At 37.6% G+C, this 23,378-nt stretch overlaps 1 protein-coding gene across 4 annotated transcripts in view; it reads left to right on the top strand.

Moving 5' to 3' along the window:
* PHLPP2 (PH domain and leucine rich repeat protein phosphatase 2) overlaps positions 1 to 23,378 on the top strand; it is a 113,717-nt gene that overhangs the window by 17,619 nt on the left and 72,720 nt on the right. For 3 of the 4 annotated variants that reach the window (XR_008917827.1, XM_056824361.1, XM_056824363.1), the window contains exon 3: positions 13,889 to 14,022. Coding sequence is in view for 3 of the 4 variants with exons in the window: in XM_056824361.1 (XP_056680339.1) it covers positions 13,889 to 14,022 (134 nt within the window). In the remaining variant the exon portion in view is untranslated. Of the gene's footprint in view, positions 1 to 12,394; positions 13,668 to 13,888; positions 14,023 to 23,378 lie in introns of those variants that run through there. The other variant, XM_056824375.1, reaches the window with a different exon arrangement.

Consider the following 23,378-nt stretch of genomic DNA (forward strand, 5'->3'; position numbering starts at 1 on the left):
TTGAATTAAAAAAAGTAGAATTTAAATATCTTTTTATGCCACCTACATTTCCAGTTGTATCCTTTCCCCTCCCAGAAAGCTATTCCCCTATAAAAAAGAGAATAAAAAAGAGGGGAAAAAATCAGCCCAGAAAATGAACTAATACTTGGAAAAATCTAACATGTGCATTATTTCTCATGCATAATCCCCCACCTCTACAAAGAAATTGGGCAGGTGTTTTCTTATATGTTTTCTTTGAAGCAAAACTTGGTTATTTCCGTCTCATAGCATTTACTTTGATTTGTGATATTCTTCCCTTTGGTGTTGCCAGTCATGTACATGTTCACTTTTGATTAGTCAGTCTGGGAAAGAATTTTTTGATGTATCTGTGTTTTCTGCTTCATATTCAATATGTAATGGGATTTATAAGCTATTGGAGGTGAATACCTTCATTTTGCTAATGAGGAAACTCAAGTCCAAAGAGGTAACCTTATTTATGAAGAGCAGCCCCCAGGTCAGAACCTGGTTCTTCTCTTGACTTCTCATTCTACTGCTCTTTCAGTTATCCCCCAAATGGATGAGGTGGTTCTCCTCTCCCTGTGTGCCTATGAGGGCTGAGCAGGGAAGTAAGTGACTTTTTGGGTCACCACTAGGAAATGCAACTTCTCTTCTGCCTTGAAGCCCAGTGTTGTTCTTAGTAGTCTGGACTGTATGAGAGCATATCTCTCAACTTATACTTTTAATTAATTTCCTGAAAAGGTATGCAAATGATTCTCCCTACCTCTCCAGTACTACATCTGTCTTGAAAACTTTCATCCAGCCTCTCCTCCTTCTCTAGTCTCTTCAACATGTACTCTTTAATTCCTCGACCATCCTCTTAGCTGTGAGCTTTTTCCTTGGTCTTTTCCTGGGAATTGTTCCTCATTTACCCTTCCAGCTTCCCTGACTTTTTTCAAGTCTCAACTAAAAAATCCTGCCTTCCTTTTGCAAGAAGCTTGTCCCAGCCCCCCCAATCTTAGTGCTTTCTCCAATTTATAGTGATTATTATTTATAATCTACTTATAATGATTGTCTTCAGCTCACCTCAGGTGTGTCCTGTTTTTGTACTTAGTTGTTTGCATGTTGTCATTAGACTGTCTTTGCTTCTTTTTGTATCTTCCCTGCTTAGTGTAGTGCCCAGTATATGGTAAGTACTGAATTGAGTCATAGTTATTCTCATACTTTAATTTCAGAGATTCCTTGTCTTGATACAGTCTCATTTGGAGTTTTAGTTCTCTCCATTCCCCAACTTCTTTGGCAAGTAGATAATGATACATCATCCTCCTTGACTGCACTGCTGCAGCTTTAAATGCTGTTGGTCAGTCTCCTCTTCTATACTGTCTTCTTGACTTCTGTGACTGTTCTACTGTGAGTTAGATTATTCCTTCTTACATTTTCCTCCTCTGGTCACCATCCATTTTCTGCTGCCTTGGTTGGACAGCTTTTGCATAGGTCAGTGTTCTAGCCTGTCTTCTCTGTCTACCTTAATAAAACTCATGGGGTTTCCAGCTCTAATTTCTCTCTTGTACTCCAGTCACACATTATCAACTCCTGCTGGATATTTCTTTGGGTACCCTATAGACATCTCATACACAGTATATTGTGTTCAAAACAGAACTCACTAACTCCTCCAAACTGCCCTTCCTACCAGCTTCTCTCTTTACTTGAATGTATAGCTATCTTTCCAGGCACCCAGGTTCATAATCTCAAAGTCATCCTTTACTCTTCCCTCTCTCTGTATCCTCTCAATATCCAACCATTTGCCAAACCTTTAACATTGAAAACTTTCCACAATTCAGCTTTTATCTGTTATATTTTATTATTCCTTTAAATGTCAAATTAAGGAATTTGTATTTTATTTTATTAAAAAAATTTTAAGAATAATTTTATTCAGATATTTTGTTTTCCTAATTACATGTAATAACAGTTTTCAATGTATGTTTCTGAAATTAGAAAGAAAAGAATTTGATCCGGTTATACATATATTATCATGCAAAACTTATTCCCATATTGGTCATTGTAAGACAATATTCATATAAAACCAAAAACCCAAAAGAAAACTGTAAATAAACTGTGAAAGATAGTGTGCCTTGATCTATGTGACTCCCATTTCTTTCTCAGGAGGTGAATAGCATTCTTTGTCATAAGTCCTTCAGAATTGTCCCAGTTCATTGTATGGCTATGAGTAACTAAATTTTTCACAGCTGATCATTGTACAATATTGCTGTCACTTTTTATAATGTTTTCCTGATTCTGCTTATTTTGCTCTGCTTCTGTTCATGTAGGCTTTTCCAGCTTTTTCTGAAACCATCTTGTTTATCATTTCTTACAGCACCATAGCAGGAATTTGTGTTTTATCCAAAAGGCAGCAAGGAAAGTTTTTAGACAGAGAAGTAATTAGATCAAATTTAATCAACAGCAAGATTTGGCATGTCTGTGGAAAATAGATTGGAGAAGAGAGAAAGTGGAAGTAGACTAATGAGGAGGCTAGAGTTACAGTGAAGGCAAGAAGTGATGGTGGCCATAGCTAAGGTGTAGTTGTATGGGGAAGGGGCAGGTGAAAAATTTCATAGAGGCTGACTGTATGAGATATTCAGCAGGGAGTTGATCAAATATTTTTTGAGTTCCATATGTTCTTCCAATCTCTTCCCATCTCCCAGTCCATGAGAGGGCAAGTGATATGTTATCAATTATACATGTTAAGTTATGGAAAACATTTCCATTTTTTTCCATGTTATCAAAAAGAAAAAGTCAGGAAAAGTTTAAAAAGTGAGAAAAGTCTGTTTCAATCTGAAGTGTTCATCAGTTTTCTCCATATTAGGCACATTGCTAAAGAAAACACAATAAAACAGTAAAAATCAAGAAAGTAAAAAAATCTGTTTCAATCTATATTCACACTTCACCAATTCTCTTTGGAGGTGGAGCGCATTATGGATCCTTTGGAACTAAGTCTTTCACAATTGATCATTGTTAGGATGTTGCTGTTACTGTGTACTCTGGTTCTGCTCACTTCATTTTGCATCAGTTCCTATAAGTCTAGAGAAGACTCAATATTGAAGGCAAATCTGGGCCTTGAAGGAAGAGTTGGAGGTGAGGGTAGAATGTATAGGGTAGCTGTGTGAGTAGAGAGTAGGGATCAGATATAGGAGAGATTGAGAACATAGAAATTCTAGGACTTGGCAGCTGTTCGGATATGTCGGGTGAGGGAGTGTGAGATGAGGGTAGTGCTGAGATTATGAATCTGAAGGAGGATGAGGCTTTGACAGAAATAAAAGAAATTTGGAAGAAAAGAGAGTTAGGAGGGAAAGTAATGCATTCTCTTTTGGAGATATTGACTTTAAGATGTCTGTAGTTTATCTAGTTTGAAATGGTCAGTAGCAGTTAGTGGCATGGAACTCAAGTTTTGAAAGAAGACTTGGATCGGTTATATAAGTCTATGAATCATTGGCATGGAGATGATAAACTCATGAATGGGAACTGATTGAAGTTACTAAGAAAATATACTTTTAGGAAGACCAATATGAATGATGATCCTGCAAAGGGGACAGAGAAAGAGGCCAGACACAGAGGAGAACCAGCAGAGTAGTGTCAGATGTAGGAGTTAGCTTGGGAGAAAAGACCATTAGATTGGACATTTAAGAGAAATTGTTAACTTAGAAGAAGCAGCTTCAATTGAATAAAGAAGTTGGAAAGCAGATGACAAATGATTGAAGGACTAAGGAAGGGAATGGAAGCAGTAAATGTTTTTCCTAGAAGTTTGAGAAAGATAGAGGGAGATCTAGGGTCCTGCCTAGGCCAGCTCTTTTATTCCTCCTTAATTGATTCCTATCTTACCCTCCCTAATAGCTGTTCCAAACTCCTTTTCTCTGATACTTCACCTCCTCCCTCTCTTGCTATTTATTTTACTGTGACTGTTGAGGCTCTTCACGTGAGCTCCTTTCTACTTTCTCATTTCATATGTGACTTCAATGTGACTTTCTTTTTGTTCTCTTCTCCTTTCTTCAGTCCCTGATCCTTACATGGCCCTTTTCCTTGCAGAAACTAAGCCCTGGATGTGGTTCTCCTCCTCTCTTGTCCAACAAACTAAAGAAACTTGGTAACTTCAGCCTCTCTCATAGTTGGGCTTATACTTGTGTGTCCCCTGGCCTGGCTCTCTTATTCATACCTCTCCACATTGGCTGCTGAATACAACTGGGAGAATTTCTACAACTGTGTAGACCACTATGTCTAGTGAAAGTTCTCTGACGATGGGAGGGGCTGATGGTTAGGAAATTTGTGAAATGAGAAACTTTAAGGTTCTTTCAAGCTCCGGAATTTGGATCCTGTGATTTACATTAAGCTTATATTTACATCTGGGCCCCCAGATACATGTCTCTTCCATCTAGTACTTATAAGGTTGGTCTTTTCAGTCCAAGTGTAAGACTGTATTTATTTCTCTTCTCCCTTGATTTGGCACAAAGTTCCAGGCTGTGCACATCTTTTTGACTATAACTCTTTCATCTAATGAATTCAGCAGTGTAATTCTATAAGTGTTATCTGCTGTCCATAACCCTGCTCTGTCCTTCCTTTCTAATCTTCTTATACCTTACCCCTCACGACTTGCTTTGTAATCCAGTGACACTCCGTTTCTCATGGCTCAGGGCATTTTCTCATGCCTGTCCTTCATGCCTAGAACTCTATCTACTGACCTGACCTCTCTGACTTCCTTTTTTTTTTAATTGAAATTTTTTATTTAATTAATTAATTTAGAATATCTTCCATGGTTACATGGTTCATGTTTCCCCCCACCCCCACCCCAACAAACAATTCCACTGGGTTTTGCATGTGTCATTGATCAGGTTCTGTATTATTAATATTCGCATTAGGGTGATTGCTTAGAGTCTATATCCCCCAATCATATCCCCAACGACCCATGTGATCAAGCAGTTGTTTTTCTTCTGTATTTCTACTTCTACAGTTCTTTCTCTGGATATGGATAGTGTTCTTTCTTATAAGTCCTTCAGAATTGTCCTGGGTCATTGCATTGCTGCTAGTAGAGAAGTCCATTATATTCGATTGTACCACATTTATTTGATCATTTCCAAGCATTATTCATTAAAGACAAAGATCATTTTCTTTTCCTCCCCCCCCCACCCCCAGTAGCCGACGCGTGATTCCACTGGGTATCGCATATGTCTTGATTCGAACCCATTGCCATGTTGTTAATATTTGCATTAGAGTTTCGTTTAGAGTCTCTCCTCTGTCATGGCCCCTCAACCGCCGTAGTCAGGCAGTTGCTTTTCCTCGGTGTTTCTACTCCCACAGTTTATCCTCTGCTTATGAATACTGACTTCCTTTTAAGTTAACAAAAATCCCATCTTTTACTGGAAGCCTTTTCTACCCACTCTTTAATTCTAATACCTTCTCTCTTAATTATTTCCTATTTATGCTTTGTATATAGTTGTGACTAGTCCCCATTAAAATTTTTTTAAACCCTTACCTTCCATCTTAGAATCAATACTGTGTATTGGTTCTAAGGTAGAAGAATGGTAAGGGCTTGGATTAAGTGACTTGCCTAGGGTCACACAGCTAGGAAATGTCTGAGGCCACATTTGAACCCAGGACCTCCCATCTCTAGGCCTGTTTCTCAATCCACTGAGCCACCTAGCTGTACCCTCTCCCATTAGATTTTGAGCTCTTTGTCTTTTGTCTCTTTCTGAATCCCTAGTGCTTAGTAGGTGCTTAATAAATAGTTTACTGATTGGTTGATCTGAAGACTTGATAAACTTGCCATCTCTTCCTTTATCCAAGTCATTAATAAAAATATTTAAAATTACAGATCCCTGAAGCCCTTCTTCTAAGGTGACATCAAGGCCATTGTAACTCTTCTTGGGGTCTAGCCACTTGGCCACTCAGACTCCACCTTCTACCATCATTCTGAGGGTCTGAGAAGGATGAGGACAATTAAGAGATATTGTTAAGGGGCACCCAAGTGCACCCAAGTTTGATACCCATGGACTCTCATATGTACCAAGTTGTAGGTAGAGGTGTCTTTTCATGTATGGATACATTTTATGAGACTATAACACCCCTTATGTCAGATTGTTGCTATTAACATTTCCCTCTCAGACTTTCTACTATTATCAGTTAGATATTTGAGTTCTAATAGATATAACTTACATTATACTGTTACATTGCCATATAAAGCAAAATGACCTACAGAAATCTAGTCTTGTAATGATTAATGAAATTGTTTGAGCCACCAGGATGCATCATTTCACAGTGGAACTCCTTTGGTTTAAATGCATTTTTGGACACATGAAAAGAAAGCATTTTAATTAATCTGGATAAAACATTTATTAAGCATTTACTCTGTGTCAGGCACTGTGCTAAGATTAGATTGCCATATGTTTTCCTGTGAAAAATGTGCCCCTTTGTTAAAGACTAGGATCTATCTGTTGAAATAAAAAGAAAAACTTTACAGTTATGTGATAAATAGACTAGGATAAATTTTAGTTCCTGATTTTGGAATAGTCTAGATTCTGTAAATGTAGTTATGGTAGAAATGTAAATGTGTATCATGTAAATTTCATACTACAGAAAAGAACCTTACTAAAGCAACCTTTCAAAGTATCTAATCCAGGCACTCAACATTTTTTGTGTCATGGACTCTTTTTGGCAGTCAGGTGAAGCCTATGGATTTCTTCCTAGGATTATGATTTTCAATGCATAAAATACATAGGATAACAATGGAAACTAATTATGTTGAAATGGTTATCAAAATATATATATATATATATATATATATTTTTTTTTTTTAAAGTTCATAGACCCCAGGTTAAGTAAACTGATCTAGTCCAAATTCCTCATTTTACAGATAAGGAAACTGAGGTCCAGAGAAATTAAATGAAATATTTATATCGCTAGTGAAGTCTGAGTATGGGATTTGAACCAAGATCTGACTCATTTCCTGGACAGTGTACATTATACCGATTTGTTTTTCTAGTTATTTTAAACTTTGTAAGTGATAAACAACTGACCAATGAAGATTACTGTAATTATTTCCCTCTAGAAAAAATAGATTTTCCTGTCACACATGCTTGATTTTTATATGCCAGTCTTGGTGTAATTCTTTAAAAAAATTACTAACCTCTTTAAGATTTGATAAATAGCTTAAAGTCATTAGTCAAGAAGCATTTATTTATTTAAGGTTTTTTTATCTCCTTACCTTCGGTTTTGATATCAGTTCTAAGACAAAAAAATGGCAAGGACTAGGCAATGGCGAGTTAAGTGACTTGCCCTGAATCACATAGCTCAGAGATTTCTGAGGCCAAATTTGAACCCAGATCCTCCAAAATCCAAGCTTGGACCTCTATCCACTGCTATTTAGCTGTCCTTACAAGCATTTATTAAATATTTGTTTTATCTCGGCCACTGAGCTAATCGTTGAGCATATTAAAAAAAGGCACCCTCCCCCCCAAAAAAACAACCCTCCATAATCCCTTCTCTCTGAGAGCTTACTTTTTAATAGGGAAGACAAATATGCAAATAACCCCATATATACAGATATGAGAATGTAAATAAAAGGTAATCTCAACTGTTTGGCTCTTGGGAGGTTGGGAAAGAAACAGGAGAGTCCTTTTGCCTAGAGAAGTGAGTTACTTTAAGAAGTTCAGAATCATCATTGAGGAAAGAGACTCATTTTAGGGTTGGAGGATACATTTGGGAAGTTGAAATGTTGTATTTGAGGAACAAGTAGGCCTATGTAGCAAAGAACTGAAAACTGAAGAATGTCTGTCAGTTGGGAATGCCTAAACAAGTTGTGGACAAGTATACAACGATAATGGAATGCTATTGTGCCATAAGAAAATAGGAACAAGATGATTGCAACCCTCCCCTCCGCGCCCCCCCCCCCCCCCAAATAAAACAAAACTGGGACCTAAAAAGACTTACATGAAGCTGCAAAATGAAGTGAGCAGAGCCAGGACAACATTGTTTATAGTAATAGCAATATAAAGTACAGTGATCAATTGTGAATGACTTAATAGTTATCAGCAATGCAAGAACCCATTGTGACAAGGAAATCACTTTAAAAGACTGATATATATTAATTTAAGGTCGCCAAGGAATTCAGCTATGTAATTCCTAAATGAAAACTCAAGTCAGCCGTCAACCTTTTATAGAGTTTAATTACAAACAGGAGGAAGAAAGGAATTAGAGATATAGAGAGAGAGGGAGAGAGAAAGGGGAGAGAAGGGAATAGGGCTTAAATACCCCCTCTGTTTAGGCTGGGCCAAAAGGCCCAAGCCCTTAGATAGCTGGGGCAAAGAAAGGAGATCAGTCCCTATCACTCACGTGACCAAAATGGAGAAACAGTCTCAGCGGCCTCCACCTCCAGCTTCCTTCAGAGCCAACTCTCAAAGCACCACCTCTCAGACAAAAAACCTCTCCAACCAACCCCCCTCAGTCCTCAGACCCCTCTATCTTTAAGGAAACCATCCAAGTTCCCTCCCCTCAGTTCTCACATCTACCAATCACTGTCCATGTCTTCCCTGTGCCAATGGTGGCTCTAGCTTAACCCAGGACCACCCAGAGGTCTGTGGCTTTGCACATGTCTTTTGAAGGTCATATTCTCAAATAATTAAATCTTGATCCTTTGCTGCAGCCCTTCCTAAATCCTGTTAGGACTGAGTGAGGTGGAAATTGTATTTTCCAAGACCTGATTCTGTCATTCCAAGTATCTCTATTGTATCAATTCTAAAATCAATCATGACTCAAAGAACTTCCTGTTCTATGCTTAAGCATAGGCCAAAGCCCTTTCCATTGTTCAGCAAAAGGTTTCTGTCCTAAAGTAATCTTAAGAAGGGAGGAGGAGGAACCTCCCATGCCAATGGGGTTCACATTCCAATAGAGTTCCCACTATCAATAAGAAATTTTTCAAGTATGAAATTTCCCAATGGTGAAATTTCCAACATTTATAAGTCTAAGAAATTTTAAGGTTTACACCATGACAACTAAGGACTCATGACAAAAAAAGCTATCTGCTCTTATAAAGGGAACTGATAGAATCTCAGTGCAGATGGAAACATACCACTCTTCACTGTTTTTCCTCCATAAAATTTTCTTTAGTGTAAATGGTATGTTCTCTTTCATAATAAGATGAAGATGACATATTACTTGTCTTGTGGGGTGAGATAGTTTTGGGGAGAAGAAAGCTTAGGGTGTGTGTGTGTGTGTGTGTGTGTGTGTGTGTGTGTGTAATTAAAATCTTTCCTAGGATTTTGGGTCCTGCATTTTTATTCTCTCCCTGATTTTCTTGATTTTTTTTTGGCAAATCATTGAATATCTTTCGTACTCTGCTTTTAAAAAATTAAAATGGAAGCAATCCATTTCTGTTGTGGGATTTGAGGGTGTGAATAAGTTAGATCTGTAAGAACATCTTCCAAATAAATTACTTCAAAATTTAAGATAAATAAATAAGATTATTATTACAATAAACCCTTATCTTCTGTCTTAGAATTAATTCTAAGACAGAAGAGTGGCAAGGGCTGATCACTTAGAGCTAAGTGACTTGCCCAGGATCATACAGCTAAAAAGTGGCTGAGGGCAGATCTGAACTGAGGTCCTCCTGACTCCAGGCCTGGATCTCTATCTGCAGTGCTACCTAGTTACCCCTAAGTTAAATGAATGATTTTGAACATTTCCTTATTCTTAAGAACATTGGAGCACTGAACTTTTTATCGGAATACAATACTGAGAATGCCCACTAAATCTAATTCCAGATCAGCTACTGATTTAAGTAAATTAATGTATCCTTTTCTGTGACTTCATTTTAGTAGACTGAACTTGTTTCATATTACTGACTAGAATTCACATTTGTGAAATATTTTAAATAAAATTTAACTTTTATCTATCTTTGGTGAGTCTAAATTGCAGATACAAGCATAGGATATCTGTAGTACTAGAATGACATTGTCTTGGCAAAAAGCCCTGAGTTTTATGGATAAACATGAATGTATTTGTTGGCTATTTTGTGGCGTAATGGGCATATATGGATGCATTTAGCTTTTATGAGGACTGTTGTAATTTTTTAAAGTATTTAGAGAAACTCCAGAAACACTTAAAGAAGAGCCCTTAATATCTCTTTGGAGTAGTTGTTTATATTTGCATTTAAACTCTCTCTCAACAATTTCAGTCCCCCTCTTGGTTTACACCTTATTACTTTGACTTCTGAAAGATTTAACATAGCTAATTGTCAGCCTGTTAAGTCTTTGGAACTTTGAAACACAAAATTGAGCTGTAAGCAGATTACAGCTTTTTCCTTCCTCCTCTCTACAGCACTTAAGGAGAAGAGTTTAATGAGTAAAGTGCAATTAGTCTTTGATGTGCTTGTTTTTGCAGTTCTTGACATGTTGCATATTTGATTAATTTGAATTCTCTGTGTTTTTCACAGAGGAAAATTTTGAGTTGCTACAGAAATATGCAAAACAAGGGTCTCATGGTGTGGATGGCATTTCTGTAATTTAGGGAACCAGGGGTATGCCTATCCTTAAATCAGTCCATTGGTCAGTAAGCATTCATTAAATACATACTATGTGCTAGGCATTGCAGGAGATATTGCAGATACAAGTAAAAGCCTTTCCTAACAGAACTGACAGCTTATTGTGGGTGAAAGACCTAACAACAGCTAGGTGCTACACCAAGCACACATTCATAGTAAATGGTGCTGGGAGCTATCTTGAAGGAAGTCAGAAAACTAAAAAGTTATCCAGTGGCTAGGAGAAAGAACATTCCTTACATATGCCAAAGGTGTTGCAGCTGTACGTAGGCTGGTATGGAGAGAAGACTTGAAAGGTAGGAAGGGGCTTTATAAATAGATTTTCTGTTTGGTTGTGAAGTATCTGGATTGGTCATCAAATGGAAAAAATTAACCTCTAAGTAGGTGAGGAAAGGTTATTTATTGGGTGATGATGACAGTGGACAGTACAAGGGACGTCAGAGAAAGCAGCGTGGTCAGTAGAATTCATGTAATCAAGAGGGAACTAGGTCTTGGGCCATAAGATAGGAGTGAGAAGAGAAAGAAGTTTATCTGTGGAGCAGGCATTCCAGAGGTCAGTTTGTTTTGACCAGGACTAATTCTTCCCTTAATTTACCAGTTTTTCCCTTTCTCACTTTTATTATTATTCTCTTTTCCTAATCTCCTAATTTTATTTCAATTGGGCTATTTTTCAGTACCTGTGATAATGATAAATTTCCTCTCTCCTTTTTGCTGACATTCTTTGAAATTAAAATTGAAAACTCTTGGCCTATTCCTGATGTTCAATGTTTATCTGTCTTTAGAATCAAGGTGTCTAGAACTTTGGACTCATCAGTCCAAATATTCAGAAAACTGGGAGACATGGTTTACCACCCAACCCAAACTGACTCCGTCTGAGAGCCCTTGTAAACCAGAAAAAAATTAAACCTGATTTTGTGTACTTTTGGACTTCTTAGTCCAAGAGCTCCCATGATCCAGCCAGAGTTTCAACTTTGCAAATCCTCAATAGACTTGGGATGCTTTAGGGTCATTTGATCAAGGACCCCCTCCTGCTGTCCCTACTCCCCTGGATCTCTTATACATACACAGCTCCCACCTTGCCTCTTTCTGGCCAGGCCCCTTGTTCTATCACACACTCCCATCCAAGGAAACACTTCAGAGCCAGGGCTTACTTAAACCTCTTGGACCCCTGGGCATACATACATAATCTTTGTAGCCTTTTGGGTTTCAAATCTTCACTGCTCTTTACAACTTGCTTTCTTAGTCCTTCTGGGCATGGAAGCTGACAAACAAAGACTCACAGACTCCTTCCCCTTGGGAGGTAGCCAGAATCATGACATGCTGCTATACCTACTGAAGGAAGAAACTGAGAGCCTGGTACTTTTCCAGAATCCCGTGTGGGGTTTTCCTTAATGGACTTCCCTGACCAGCAGGGTCCCACAAGGGAAGGGGCTCACCTTTGTGATGGGACCCGAGGAGAGGTAGGAACCGAGAACCAGGGTGGAAATGAAAGACACGGACAAGTCAGTGGTAGGATAGGGCAGGCAATCCCTATGATACTCCCTTTGGTAGGAAAGTATGAGTACAAAGGAACACGAGGTGGATGAGGAGATTAAGATAGGGAATGCAGGCTGAGATGGTTACAGCCTCGGGGAAGGAGAAGGTCAAGAGGAGAGAGAGACATAGTCATTGAGGAGCCCAGTGGAGCTCCATTGGAAGGGAGAAAGGCCAAGAGGAAGTTCATGGGAGTGCTTCCGAATTTATTCCTGTCCTGCTTGGGCTGTACTCCCAAGCACGTAGTGACCACATCACAAAGTATAGACAATCAAGATTGGGTGGCAAGGTAGAGGGAACACCTTTGGGCGTGTAGATTGCAAACCACGTTTTCCCGGGGAATTGACTCTGAGCATGCTAATGAGTTTGTCTTAGCCAAAGGCCGCATGGCCAGTTCAAGGTTACATTCACAAGCCTCATTGGTATAACCTTATGCTTGGAGACACAGTAACCATACAGTCATTTATATTTCATAGATGTGAATATGCTTGGGATGCTACATCCCGGGACAAGCCCCCAACTGAGCGGGATAAAAAAAAAATGGCCTGAAATTTCCCACTTAAGAAAATAAACCAGAAAGCAAAAGTGAAGAAGCAGCAGTTTTATTCCTTTCGTGAAAGAAGGAAGATGCCCTAATGGCAAATGCAAATGCCTGAGTGCAAGAACAGACCTCTTATAGAATCCCAATGTAAGACTCTTCCCTCCCCCAAGACTTACATGCTAATTACATAGGCTAGGTTCAGAGTATAGTGAAATGAGATACCATAATATACAAAAGAGAATTATATCTTCCAACACTCACAAGATTAAAAAAAAGTAACCAAATTGTTTATTACCCTTGAATCAGAGGTCTCTGTACTTTCCCAGGCTTGCCCCAAAATCCTCCAGATAAATAGTCAACAAAGGGTAACAAATTACCCCTCCACATCTCCCTTTCAACTGGAGTACCAACAGGTCACCTCTGTCCTGAGAATATGAGTTTGCAAGCTGAATGCCATTCTGAGAATAATACACTTAATTCCATCTCACTCAATTCTAATTAGACAATTTCTTATATTGACCCCAAAATGTAACCCTCTGTTACTTCTACCTGTTAGTCTTCTATCTTCTGGAGCTTTACAATCTGTTTATTCTGTCATAATGCTAGCCATTCAGATATTTGACACTAGCTCTAGGGGTGTCTCACTTTAACTTTCTCTGAGAAAAGCTGAACATCTCTATACTCTTGCCATTCCGTTAGAAAACATTTATTAAGCACTTACTATGTGCAAGACACTGTGATAAGACAGGAATTTTTTTTTCCTCTAAGATTTCATTAACAAAGGTCATCTTTGGTGAAAAATTCCTTTCCCAATGTAGATTGACATCTGCTCTGCAATATAGAGTCTTAGAGAGTTGCCAGAGACACTGAGAGATAAAGTGACTTGCCCAATGTCTTCAATATTGTTTGTTAGAGGTGGAGATTGAACTCTGGGTTTTTGATTCTTTAAGGACAATTCTCTATCCACAATTCCATACTTCCTTTCTTTTGGTCCATTTAACAGGAGCTAGGCACATCTACTAACAAATATTATCAGAGGTAAAATATAATAAGAGGACTATGTCCAAGTCTCTTATTTTGTATTTCATAATTCCCTAGCTTTTATGTTGAGACTAGTTACATCCTAATTGACTAGAAAAGTTGTATTTTAATTAAAAGTGAAAAATTAAAAATGTATTGGATAGTGGACTTTGTGAATTAAGAGACTAGACTTTATTTCTTTACCAAATGCTATTTTTTCTTTTGGTTTTTATTCTCAGGAGGCTGGATCCTACTGAAAGACCTCTTCAGATGGTGTATGAATACTTAAGTAGCTTGGGCTTTGAGGATCCTGTTCGTATACAAGAGGAGGCAACAAACCCTGACCTCAGCTGTATGATTCGCTTTTATGGTGGTAAGAATCTTATTGACTTAACTTAACAAACTTATTAGCTGTCCTTAATAATCTCCAAGTAGTCTAGATTTTAACTTGGTGTCAAAACTTGTTTTTATCAAAACTTTTATTATCATTATTATAAAATCTTTACCCAGAGTGTTGTTCAGTTTTTCAGGTTATTTTTCACACCACATCCATTTCCCAAAACCTTTTCTCTCTTAAGAAAGTAAAACAGATACTCTATAGGTTGATTTTTCTAAAGTGTGACAATATACAGATTTCTATATTTATGTCATGCCATTTTTCTACCAAACTGGAGGAAGTATCCAAATTGTTATTGTTAAAAGGAAAACTCAAATGATCTTAGGATGTAGATAAAAGGATGACAGTTTTGATGCTTTTATTCCTGGATTTCTGACCACTTTCTCAGTCTTCTTTGCTGACTTATCCACATTACCCTCTTTAAACCAAGTCTTTCCTAGGTTTCTGTTCTAAGCCAAATCCTAGGACTTGGTCTCTTCTTTCTTCTTCCTTTTGGTAACCTCTACAGCAACCATGGGAGTAACTATCATCTGCATGTAGATGACGTCAGAGTCAGTATTTAGGACATTTCAAGCTAAATGTCCTAGAGGGGAAGTGTATGAGAATAAACATTTATTAAATACCTATTATATAGGCACTGTGCTCTGCCCTTTACAAATATGATCTCTTGATCCTCACAAGAACGGTTATTTTCCCCATTTTACAGTTGAGGAAAGTGCCTGAGGCTGGATTTGAACTTGGGTATTTTTGACTCCAAGCCTATCCATTGTACTTTCTAGCTTCCTTCTTAAAATATCTAAAACTAGCTGCTGTCTAGAGACACCTTAAAAACCACAAGCCTAAACATGAACCTGTCTTTCCCCTCTTCCAAATTCCCTATTTCCGTAGAAGGCATCACCATCCTTTCAACCTCCCAGGTTTATAGCCATAGCATTATGCTCAACTCTCCACTCACTGCCATAGTTAATCATTTGCCATTTCCTCCTTCATGATCTCTCACACCTGCCCACTTCTCTTCCCTCATCTAGCTACTACTTTAGGAGAGGCTTTGATTACCTCTTGCCTAAATTATTGCAACAGCTTTTTCATTGATATCTTCGTGAAGAAGTCCACTCTGGAGTGTCCTCTCATAGATATGACCCTGTGTCTCTCCAATTCAGCCAACTCCGTTGGCTTTCTGTTACCTCTGAAATAATATATTTGCTGTTCTGTTGTGCTTTTAAAGCTCAACATTCTGTCCTGAAAACTATATTTCCAGGCTCTTTGGATATCATTTCTCCATTCACTGCTTTTCCAAACTGACCTTTTTTCTGATCCTCACATATGACAGTTCAAATGCTTGTCCCCTGCCTCCAGACCCATCTTGGATGTAGCCACTTTGTATTTATTTTGACTGTCAGTTAATATGCATTTATTCAGTGTTTATTGTGTATTGTGCTATACTCTAGAGATATAAAGAAAGACTTTAGCCCTACTGATATCAATCTACATGAACCATTCTGATGGAGGAGACTGCCTTCCAGTCCCTACCTCCATAGACACATTGATGGTGTGCGTGTTAGTGGGAAGGAGAGCAGTGAGGGGCCTCGGAAAGCCTTGTACACAGAGTAGAGTTGGAGCTTTGTCTTAAAGGATGTTGGGAAGAATGAGGGGAGAAAGGAGCCTTCCCAAAGCCAGTGAAAAGGGACAAAGTCAGGAGATGGAGCACTGGGGGAAAGGAACAGCAAGAAGGCCAGAGTGGCTCAGCTGTAGAGTGGGTTAAGTGTGAGAAGACAGGAAAGGTTGGAAAGGGCCAGGTTATGACAGGCTTTAGAAGCTAAATCAGAAGCTTTTTCTAGACTTGATCCTGGAGGTAACCACTTGAGTTTAATGAGTAGGTCAGGGTGGCATGGTCAGGCCTGTGCAAGTAAGAATTATCTTAATCCTTTTCATTGTATTCCCAATACCTCGCACAATTTATAGAACAGAGTATAGACTTGTAGTTTAATGTCATAAATAGAAATCTTCCTTTTTTAAAGAAAATATTGTGCCATTTACTAGAATTCCATTTTGCTTTGTGTTAGTGTTAAGGAGAAGGTATTCGTTTAAGTAATGATGGTACAGCTCTTTGAGAACTTGTTGCATGGCCGGCTTTAGAGTAGTTGTTAATAATTTGATGTCACTCCAAGCATAGTATCAGAGAATACTATTTGGACATCTCCTGTTTAATAATATTTTTATCAGTGACTTGGACAAAGGTGTAGATGGCATGTATAAGAGATTTGCAGATGACACATAGCTGGGAGGGATCAGTTAACACCCTGGCTGATAGTCAGCTTCCTCAAACATCTTGAGCAGCCTGAGCACTGGGCTAAATCCAAAAGTTGAAGGGAGCAGGGAAAATGCAGAATTTTACTCTTGGTTTCAAAAAGTCAATTTTACAAGGTCAGAATGGCAGCTCTCTGTGTGAGAGTCATGGGATGGAAGGAGAAAGAAGGGGCAGAGAACATGTTCAGATTGCAATTTGTGTAAAAGTGATCTGGGACTCTGTGGACCAAAGGCTTCTTATGGAGTTATCAGTGCAATATCCTGGGCTTCTTTAAGAAAAGGGAGGCTTCTTCCAGGGATGAGACATGCATGATAGTTTCGCCATCCCTTTCTCTGGTCAAACCACATCTGGAGTATCTTGTTCAGTTCTGGGTGTCCCGGTTTTCAGTTTAAGAACATAATCTGGAGAATGTCTTTGCAGTCTGAGCCTTCATTCACTGTGAATCTTTTTACTGACTTGAAGGATGTCAGGCGTAAAAGGTGTTAGTTAGACTTGTGTTGTTTAGTCCAGACAGAAGAACAAGAAGCAGTGGTAGAAGCTAATTGGAGGCAAAGTTAGACTAGAGGACAGGACAGACTTCCTCAAAGTTAGATTCCCTCAGAAAGGGGTGGCTTTCCCTTCACTGGTCTCCAAGCAGAGGGTGGATGACTACCTATTAACCGTATTATACTGGGCTGCCTGCTCAGGTCTCTTTAAATGTGAAAATTCTTTGTAAGTTTTGTGAATTATCTTTGGTACAACTGTATGCACTTATGGCTATTTGGTGTATTTTTTGTTTGTGGAATACTATTTATGAACCTAACTTTTGAAAGCCTCATCCTGTCAAATTATTGTTTTGTTTTTTTATATTAATAGAATTTGAATTTAGAATTTTATCATTTCTTGTCTCCTCAGATTTGTAGAAGCCAACTAGGTGGCATAGTGGATAGAGTGCCAGGCCTGTAGTCAGGAGAAATCTAAGTTCAGATTTTTGCCTTAGATACTTAATAGTTGTGAGACCCTGGACAGGTCACTTAACCCTTTTTGCCTCGGTTTCCTTATCTGAAAAAATGAGCTAGAGAAGGAAATGACAAACCAATCTACTATCTTCATCCAAATGGGGCCATGAACAGTCAGATGTAGCAGAAATGACTGAACAACAATAAAAACAGACTTGTGGATTTAAAAAAAATTTAATATAGGTTTTTTCTTGATTTCTTTGCTTAATTTTTATTTTACTTTTAATACCCCATTGTCAGATAATTTTAGGGTTGTGACTTTAAATCTAGATTTAAATGGTCACCAAATAAAATTCCCAAGTCAGTCTGGAAATTTATGGTAATTTAATTAATATAGAGGGAAGGAATTTAAGGAGAAGGAAAGAGGATATAGGATTTTTCTACTTGGCCTATGCCAGGGCGAGTTTAAAACTCCCTGCCTCTAGGTCTCTGAAGAAGATTAGAGGCTTCTGAGAGGAAAAAGTTGGAAAGTAAAGGAGGAAAATTCAGCCAGAAACTCACCACCGAACCAGACAATCGCTTGTAGCCATGTTAAGATGCTGAAAGGCTCAGCACGCAGCTCTCAGCTAACTCTCCACCGCCAATCAGGGAAGGAGAGGGAGAGAGGGAGAGAGGGAGAGAGGGAGAGAGGGAGAGAGGGAGAGAGAGAGAGAGAGAGAGAGAGAGAGAGAGAGAGAGAGAGAGAGAGAGAGAGAGAGAGAGAGAGAGAGAGAGAGTGTGTGTGTGTGTGTGTGTGTGTGTGTGTGTGTGTCCTGAGGGACAAAAAATACGAAATATATAGACCTTTCATTCTTGTGCCTCCTCCTCTAAATTTTCACATCTACCAGTCACCTTAAAGACTTTTTCTCCAGGACTGCCCATACTTTTAGTTCTCACCTTCTTTGATTTGATTATATCTTTAGAGTTACTTAACACTTCTTTGTTAAGTTCACCTTTTGTGAGTTACTTGACCTTTTTGTGATTAATTTAACCTTTATAGTTATTTAACACCTTTTTGTATTAGATCTAAAAATAGACTTAGCTTAAAGTTCTATCTTCACTATAAGGTGAAAACTAAGTACCTTCATTGTTCAATCAGGAGATTACAACTTTATCTTCCCCTAAAGTATGGTCTAAGTAGGGTGGAGTAGTTTTTAAAGTTCACACCATACCTTCTATGCCTGAGTAACAGCAAGTATAATGGAAAGGGTATTAATCTTTTGAATCAGATACTTAATCATTGAGTTGAATTTCTTTACAGCATTATAAATAAAATTTCAAGCCCAAGAGAGTACATTTTTTAAAATTATAGGACCCCCCCAAAGAAAAGAAGACCTCAAAAACTATGGACTTGAAATTAGATTGTGTTTGATGTAGGCTATCAACTTTCATAGTCTTTCTAACGTCAAATGGCATGTACTTTCACATTAAACCCTAAATATGGTCCATTATATTCCACTCTCAACTTGCTGCTGCTTTTGCTTATTCAAACATTGCATTTCTTTGCCCTTCATAAACTTGGTAGATTAAATCGGTAGGATGTATCACAATGAATGAGTTTGTCTTCTGGATGAATTTCTGTCTTAATGGGTAGCAGCTAATATAATACCAGCTATGAATATATATATATATATATATTTTATATATATATATGCACCTTATAGTAAGTCATTTTTCTCTGTTAATTTTTTTCTTCACTTAAATCAACTGTCAGCTTTTTACCTGATGTTTTTATTTTATTTTAAGATATTTATTTTTCAAAATTCTGAATTTAAACACCAAATAAAATGAGCATTTTCATGTTCAAAGTAGAATAGAAAAAGGACTGCACCCCAAACTATTTCCATTACATCCTTATACCATAATTTGTTTTGTTGTTGTTCAGTCATTTCAGTTGCGTCTTACTCTTTGTGACCCCATTTGGGGTTTTCTTAGCAGAGATACTGGAGTTATTTGCCACTTCCTTTTCCAACTCATTTTATAGATGAGGAAACTGAGGCAAACATGGTTAAGGGACTTGTCTAAGGTTACACAGCTAGAAAGTCCCTGAATCTGGATTTAAACTCATGTCTTTCTGACACCAGGAGGCATTTTCTCTATTGTGCCATCTAGCTGCCCAATATAATTTGTCTAGCTACTTCCAAATTTATAGATACCCTCTTAGTGTTAAGTTTTTTGCCACTACAGAAAGTGTTGCTATAAGCATTTTTTAAACCCCTTTTGATTTCTTTGGGGTAGACATCTAGTAGTAATATCTCTGATTCAAAGGGTGTGTATAGTTTAGTAACTTGGAACGCATTTTCACATTGCTTTCTGGAAGAGCTGGTCACAGTCCACCAATAAATAATTTATTTGATGTGCTTATTTTCCACAGTCCTTCTAATAATTGGGGTTGGTGGTGACATCTTTGCCTAGCCAATGTCTCTGAGGTCCTCAGAGTTGTTTTAAGTTACATTTATCTAATTTATCATACTTACATTTATCTAATAATTTGGATTGACATGAATTTGGTAAAAGACCTAGTGTTTAAAAGGCAAATTTAAAAAAAATGGAATTCTAATGTGTTATTGGTTACAATAATATTTATCACTTTAATTTGCTAAAGGAATGATATAAATTGTTTAAAATTATTCATTTGGAAAAACAACGGATAATAATGTTTTTTGCTGTGAGTTTTATATAAAAAATCTTTTTGCAGTATTCTCCTCTATATAAGAAAAGAATTTAAGATCCTTCCAGACTTGCGTGTAGAGTGAAATATTTTAACTACAATGACTTATAAGTCATGGCCCAGCATATTTTGAGTTAACTCTGAATTTAAAATAGTAATATCTTATTTATCTTAGGTGACTTCATTTGACCTATATGTGATATCTTTTTGCTAATTAAATCTTTGTTAAAAGGTAGTGTAGCACTGATACCATTATAACTTATTAACATTATGATTTTAAAAGTCTCTTGTAGATGGTTTTTTGTATGAAGGCAATTTTGAAATGCATTTAACCAAATTAATAATATTTGATTAGTGTTAAGTTTACTTTTAAATACAAGATGCAATTATCATCATGCTTTTATGTTTGGTTGTGTTGTAAATCCTAGAGATTCATTGTATAAGAAATACTGTTAAGGGAATGGTAAAATTATTTCATTAGAGATTTTATTTCCAGATTTGGGTACTGTCAAATTGACTGATGTTGAAACCTTGGAAGATTATTTGAGATATGATTGGTAAAAGCAAGTAGAAGAAGGTACATGGATCAGATTATTAAAAAAAAACATATTAAAGGGTTTTAATCAAAGTCCAAAGAAGGGCAATATATATAGAAAATAAAGTAGTACTAACAACACAGAACTGTTAGACACAACATTCCAGTGATCATGGAAACAGTGCATTTGTGAGTGATGGCAAATTCAAGGTTATGACCATCTTTGTGTTTGGCTGAGTTATTAGAATGAGTAGCTCATGGAAAATGAGTAAGCTGCATAAGTATACTAGGGTGTTTGAGGGAGTATACATAGATGTTGAAGTCTCCTAGTGTGAGGGTATAAAGTGTGATAAAGAGCAATGTGCCTAAGTCAGAAGACCCTGTTTTAATGCCAACTGTAACAGAGACTATTTTATGTATCCTCTTTAAACTTCAGGGTCTCATTTGTAAAATGAAGGGGAAGCCAGGACGTATAGGTGAGGAAGGAGAACATTGCAGGCATAGGAAACATCTAGAGAAAATGTTGGAGTAGGGAAGAGAAAAGCGCTACCTGTTCTTAGGTGATATGGGAACTACTTTTAGAAAATTTTCCGAGTTAGATGAGACTTCCTGTCTCCCTTTCTCCTCAGCTCCTAGCAAAGGTGTATTTCCTTAGCAGCTCAAATGAGACTTAGATTTTTGAAGGTGCCTGATTGTTTCCTCTTCCCACTAGCTTTTCTAATCCCCATATTTCTCCATCTTGTCTTTAACTATGTCCTGGAAATAAGCTAGGGGGTGGGGTGTGGGGGTGGGGGGGCAAAGCTGCTGCCTTCTGTATGTATGGGCTAGGGTTGGGGGAAGAGGGGACCAGATGCTAATCCAGTTAATAATGTTTCACTCTATTATCTGATTTCATTTTATACATGAGAAACTGAAATTTATTTATAGGTTATACACAAATGATCTCTGGCAGATCTGGTGCTTCTGACTTAATCACTTGTACTTATCCCTATATCCCATCACCTCCACTAAACTGGGTAAAAGTTGTAGTGAATACTAGTTCACTTCCAGTGAGACTGAGATTGTCTACAGTTAATTTGTAGTTGGAACTGATAAATTTACTGAAAGGAATGACTATCTTTAGTCTCTTGAGGTCTAAGTCCTTCCCTTTCATTCCTTAGGTTTGGAAGGCTTTTATTCTTTTAGGGTACCACATTAAAATGCAAATACCCTGGGTAGTAACCTTTATCTGCTAACACTGTAGCCCTTGCAGGATAGAGATTTAGGGTTGGATGGGTTTCGAAAAAAGAAAAAGGTGCCCAGATAGGGAAATTTACTTTATTTCTTTGCTTGGGACACACTGTACATCTTACATCTGCCCATCTCTTCCTTACTAAAATTTTCTGGCATAAGTTTCATATGCAGCATATGAATCTGTGGACAGGAGAGAGGAAATGACGTATAGAGATCACACAGTAGAATGTGAATTGAAACCCAGGTCTTCTGAGTTTAAGAAAATAGTCTTTCAACTTTTATATACTGCTTTTTCAATGTTAACATGCAACTGCTCTCCATTGATTTTTGTGGATCAGCTGTCTTTTATTTATAAAAATTAGTTTCAAATGCCTTAAAGATTCTGATTTTTGTCTGTAAGGTTATTGGGTATTTTAACTTTATAACTCAGTCTTTACTATAGAGATGCTTTCTGATGATCTGCTAACCCCCCCTTTCTTTCTCTTAAAGGTACTGCCTACTTATTGACCTAGTTCAGTTTTTAGCCATAGAGGGAGTTTAGATTCATCTTTGTTCCTCTCCCCTCATTATCTAATCAGTTGACAAACCTTGTTATTTTGACACATCTTTTGTTACCTTGAATCAGTCCCCTTTTCTCTAGTCACATTGCCACCACCCTTATTTTAGGCCCTTATCACCCTTTAGCTGGACTGTTACAACAGTCAGTAATTGGTGCCTTATTCATAGTTTCTTCCTTCAAAGACTCATCTTCCCAGAAACTGGCACAATAATCTTCCTGAGACACGAATGTCTCACAGTTGTGGTTGTCTAGAAACACTTGTTTCTTTAGGTCTTGCTTTTTTCTTGATGGATCCTCCTATAGTCTGGAATACCCTCCTAGAAACTTCCCTTTTCACATGATTCCTGTTAGTAATACCCTCCTTATAATAAACATTGAATGGGATACCTCCCTTTCTAGGGTCCGAAACCTTGTGGAGAAGATATAATTCATGAATGGTTCCCGTGACCAGGGCTCTTGCTTCCTCTTCTACCTTCTCCTTCCATACATCCTCTGAAAAGAATGGACTCCTAATTAATAATAATAAGAGCTAGCATTTATATGGTGTTTTGAGATTTGTAAAAGTACTTTCATATATTATCTCATTTGATGCTTACAGCAAACCTGTAAAGTAGGTGTTTTCATAATCCCCTTTTATAGGTGAGGATAAGTGACTTGCTAAAGGTCATACTACTATTTAGTAAGTATCTGAAGTATAAGGAATCAAACTCAGATCTTCTTGACTTCAGATCTAGTGCTTCATCCATTGTACCACCTACCTCTTTGTTTCAGATTATAATGATAATTGTATTTCATCCCTTTGTTTTTTTTCACCTTTTCTCTTAGACCTTCTTGGGCCAGAAGCACATGGCAGAGGCATGTCCTCACCTGAGATGCAAGTTCCCAACCAGCACAATGATAAGCATACCTGGAAAAGAATAGGCATGTTCTTGCCCATTGGCTTGAGAAAAGAGTTTGTGGATTTGTTTTTTAAAGATATTTTATTTTCCCAATTACGTGCAAGAACAATTTCAACATACATTTTCTAAATTATAAGATTCAAATTGTCT

The sequence above is a fragment of the Monodelphis domestica genome, chromosome 1 (assembly GCF_027887165.1).
Source record: "Monodelphis domestica isolate mMonDom1 chromosome 1, mMonDom1.pri, whole genome shotgun sequence".
NCBI classification, from domain to species: Eukaryota; Metazoa; Chordata; class Mammalia; order Didelphimorphia; family Didelphidae; genus Monodelphis; species Monodelphis domestica.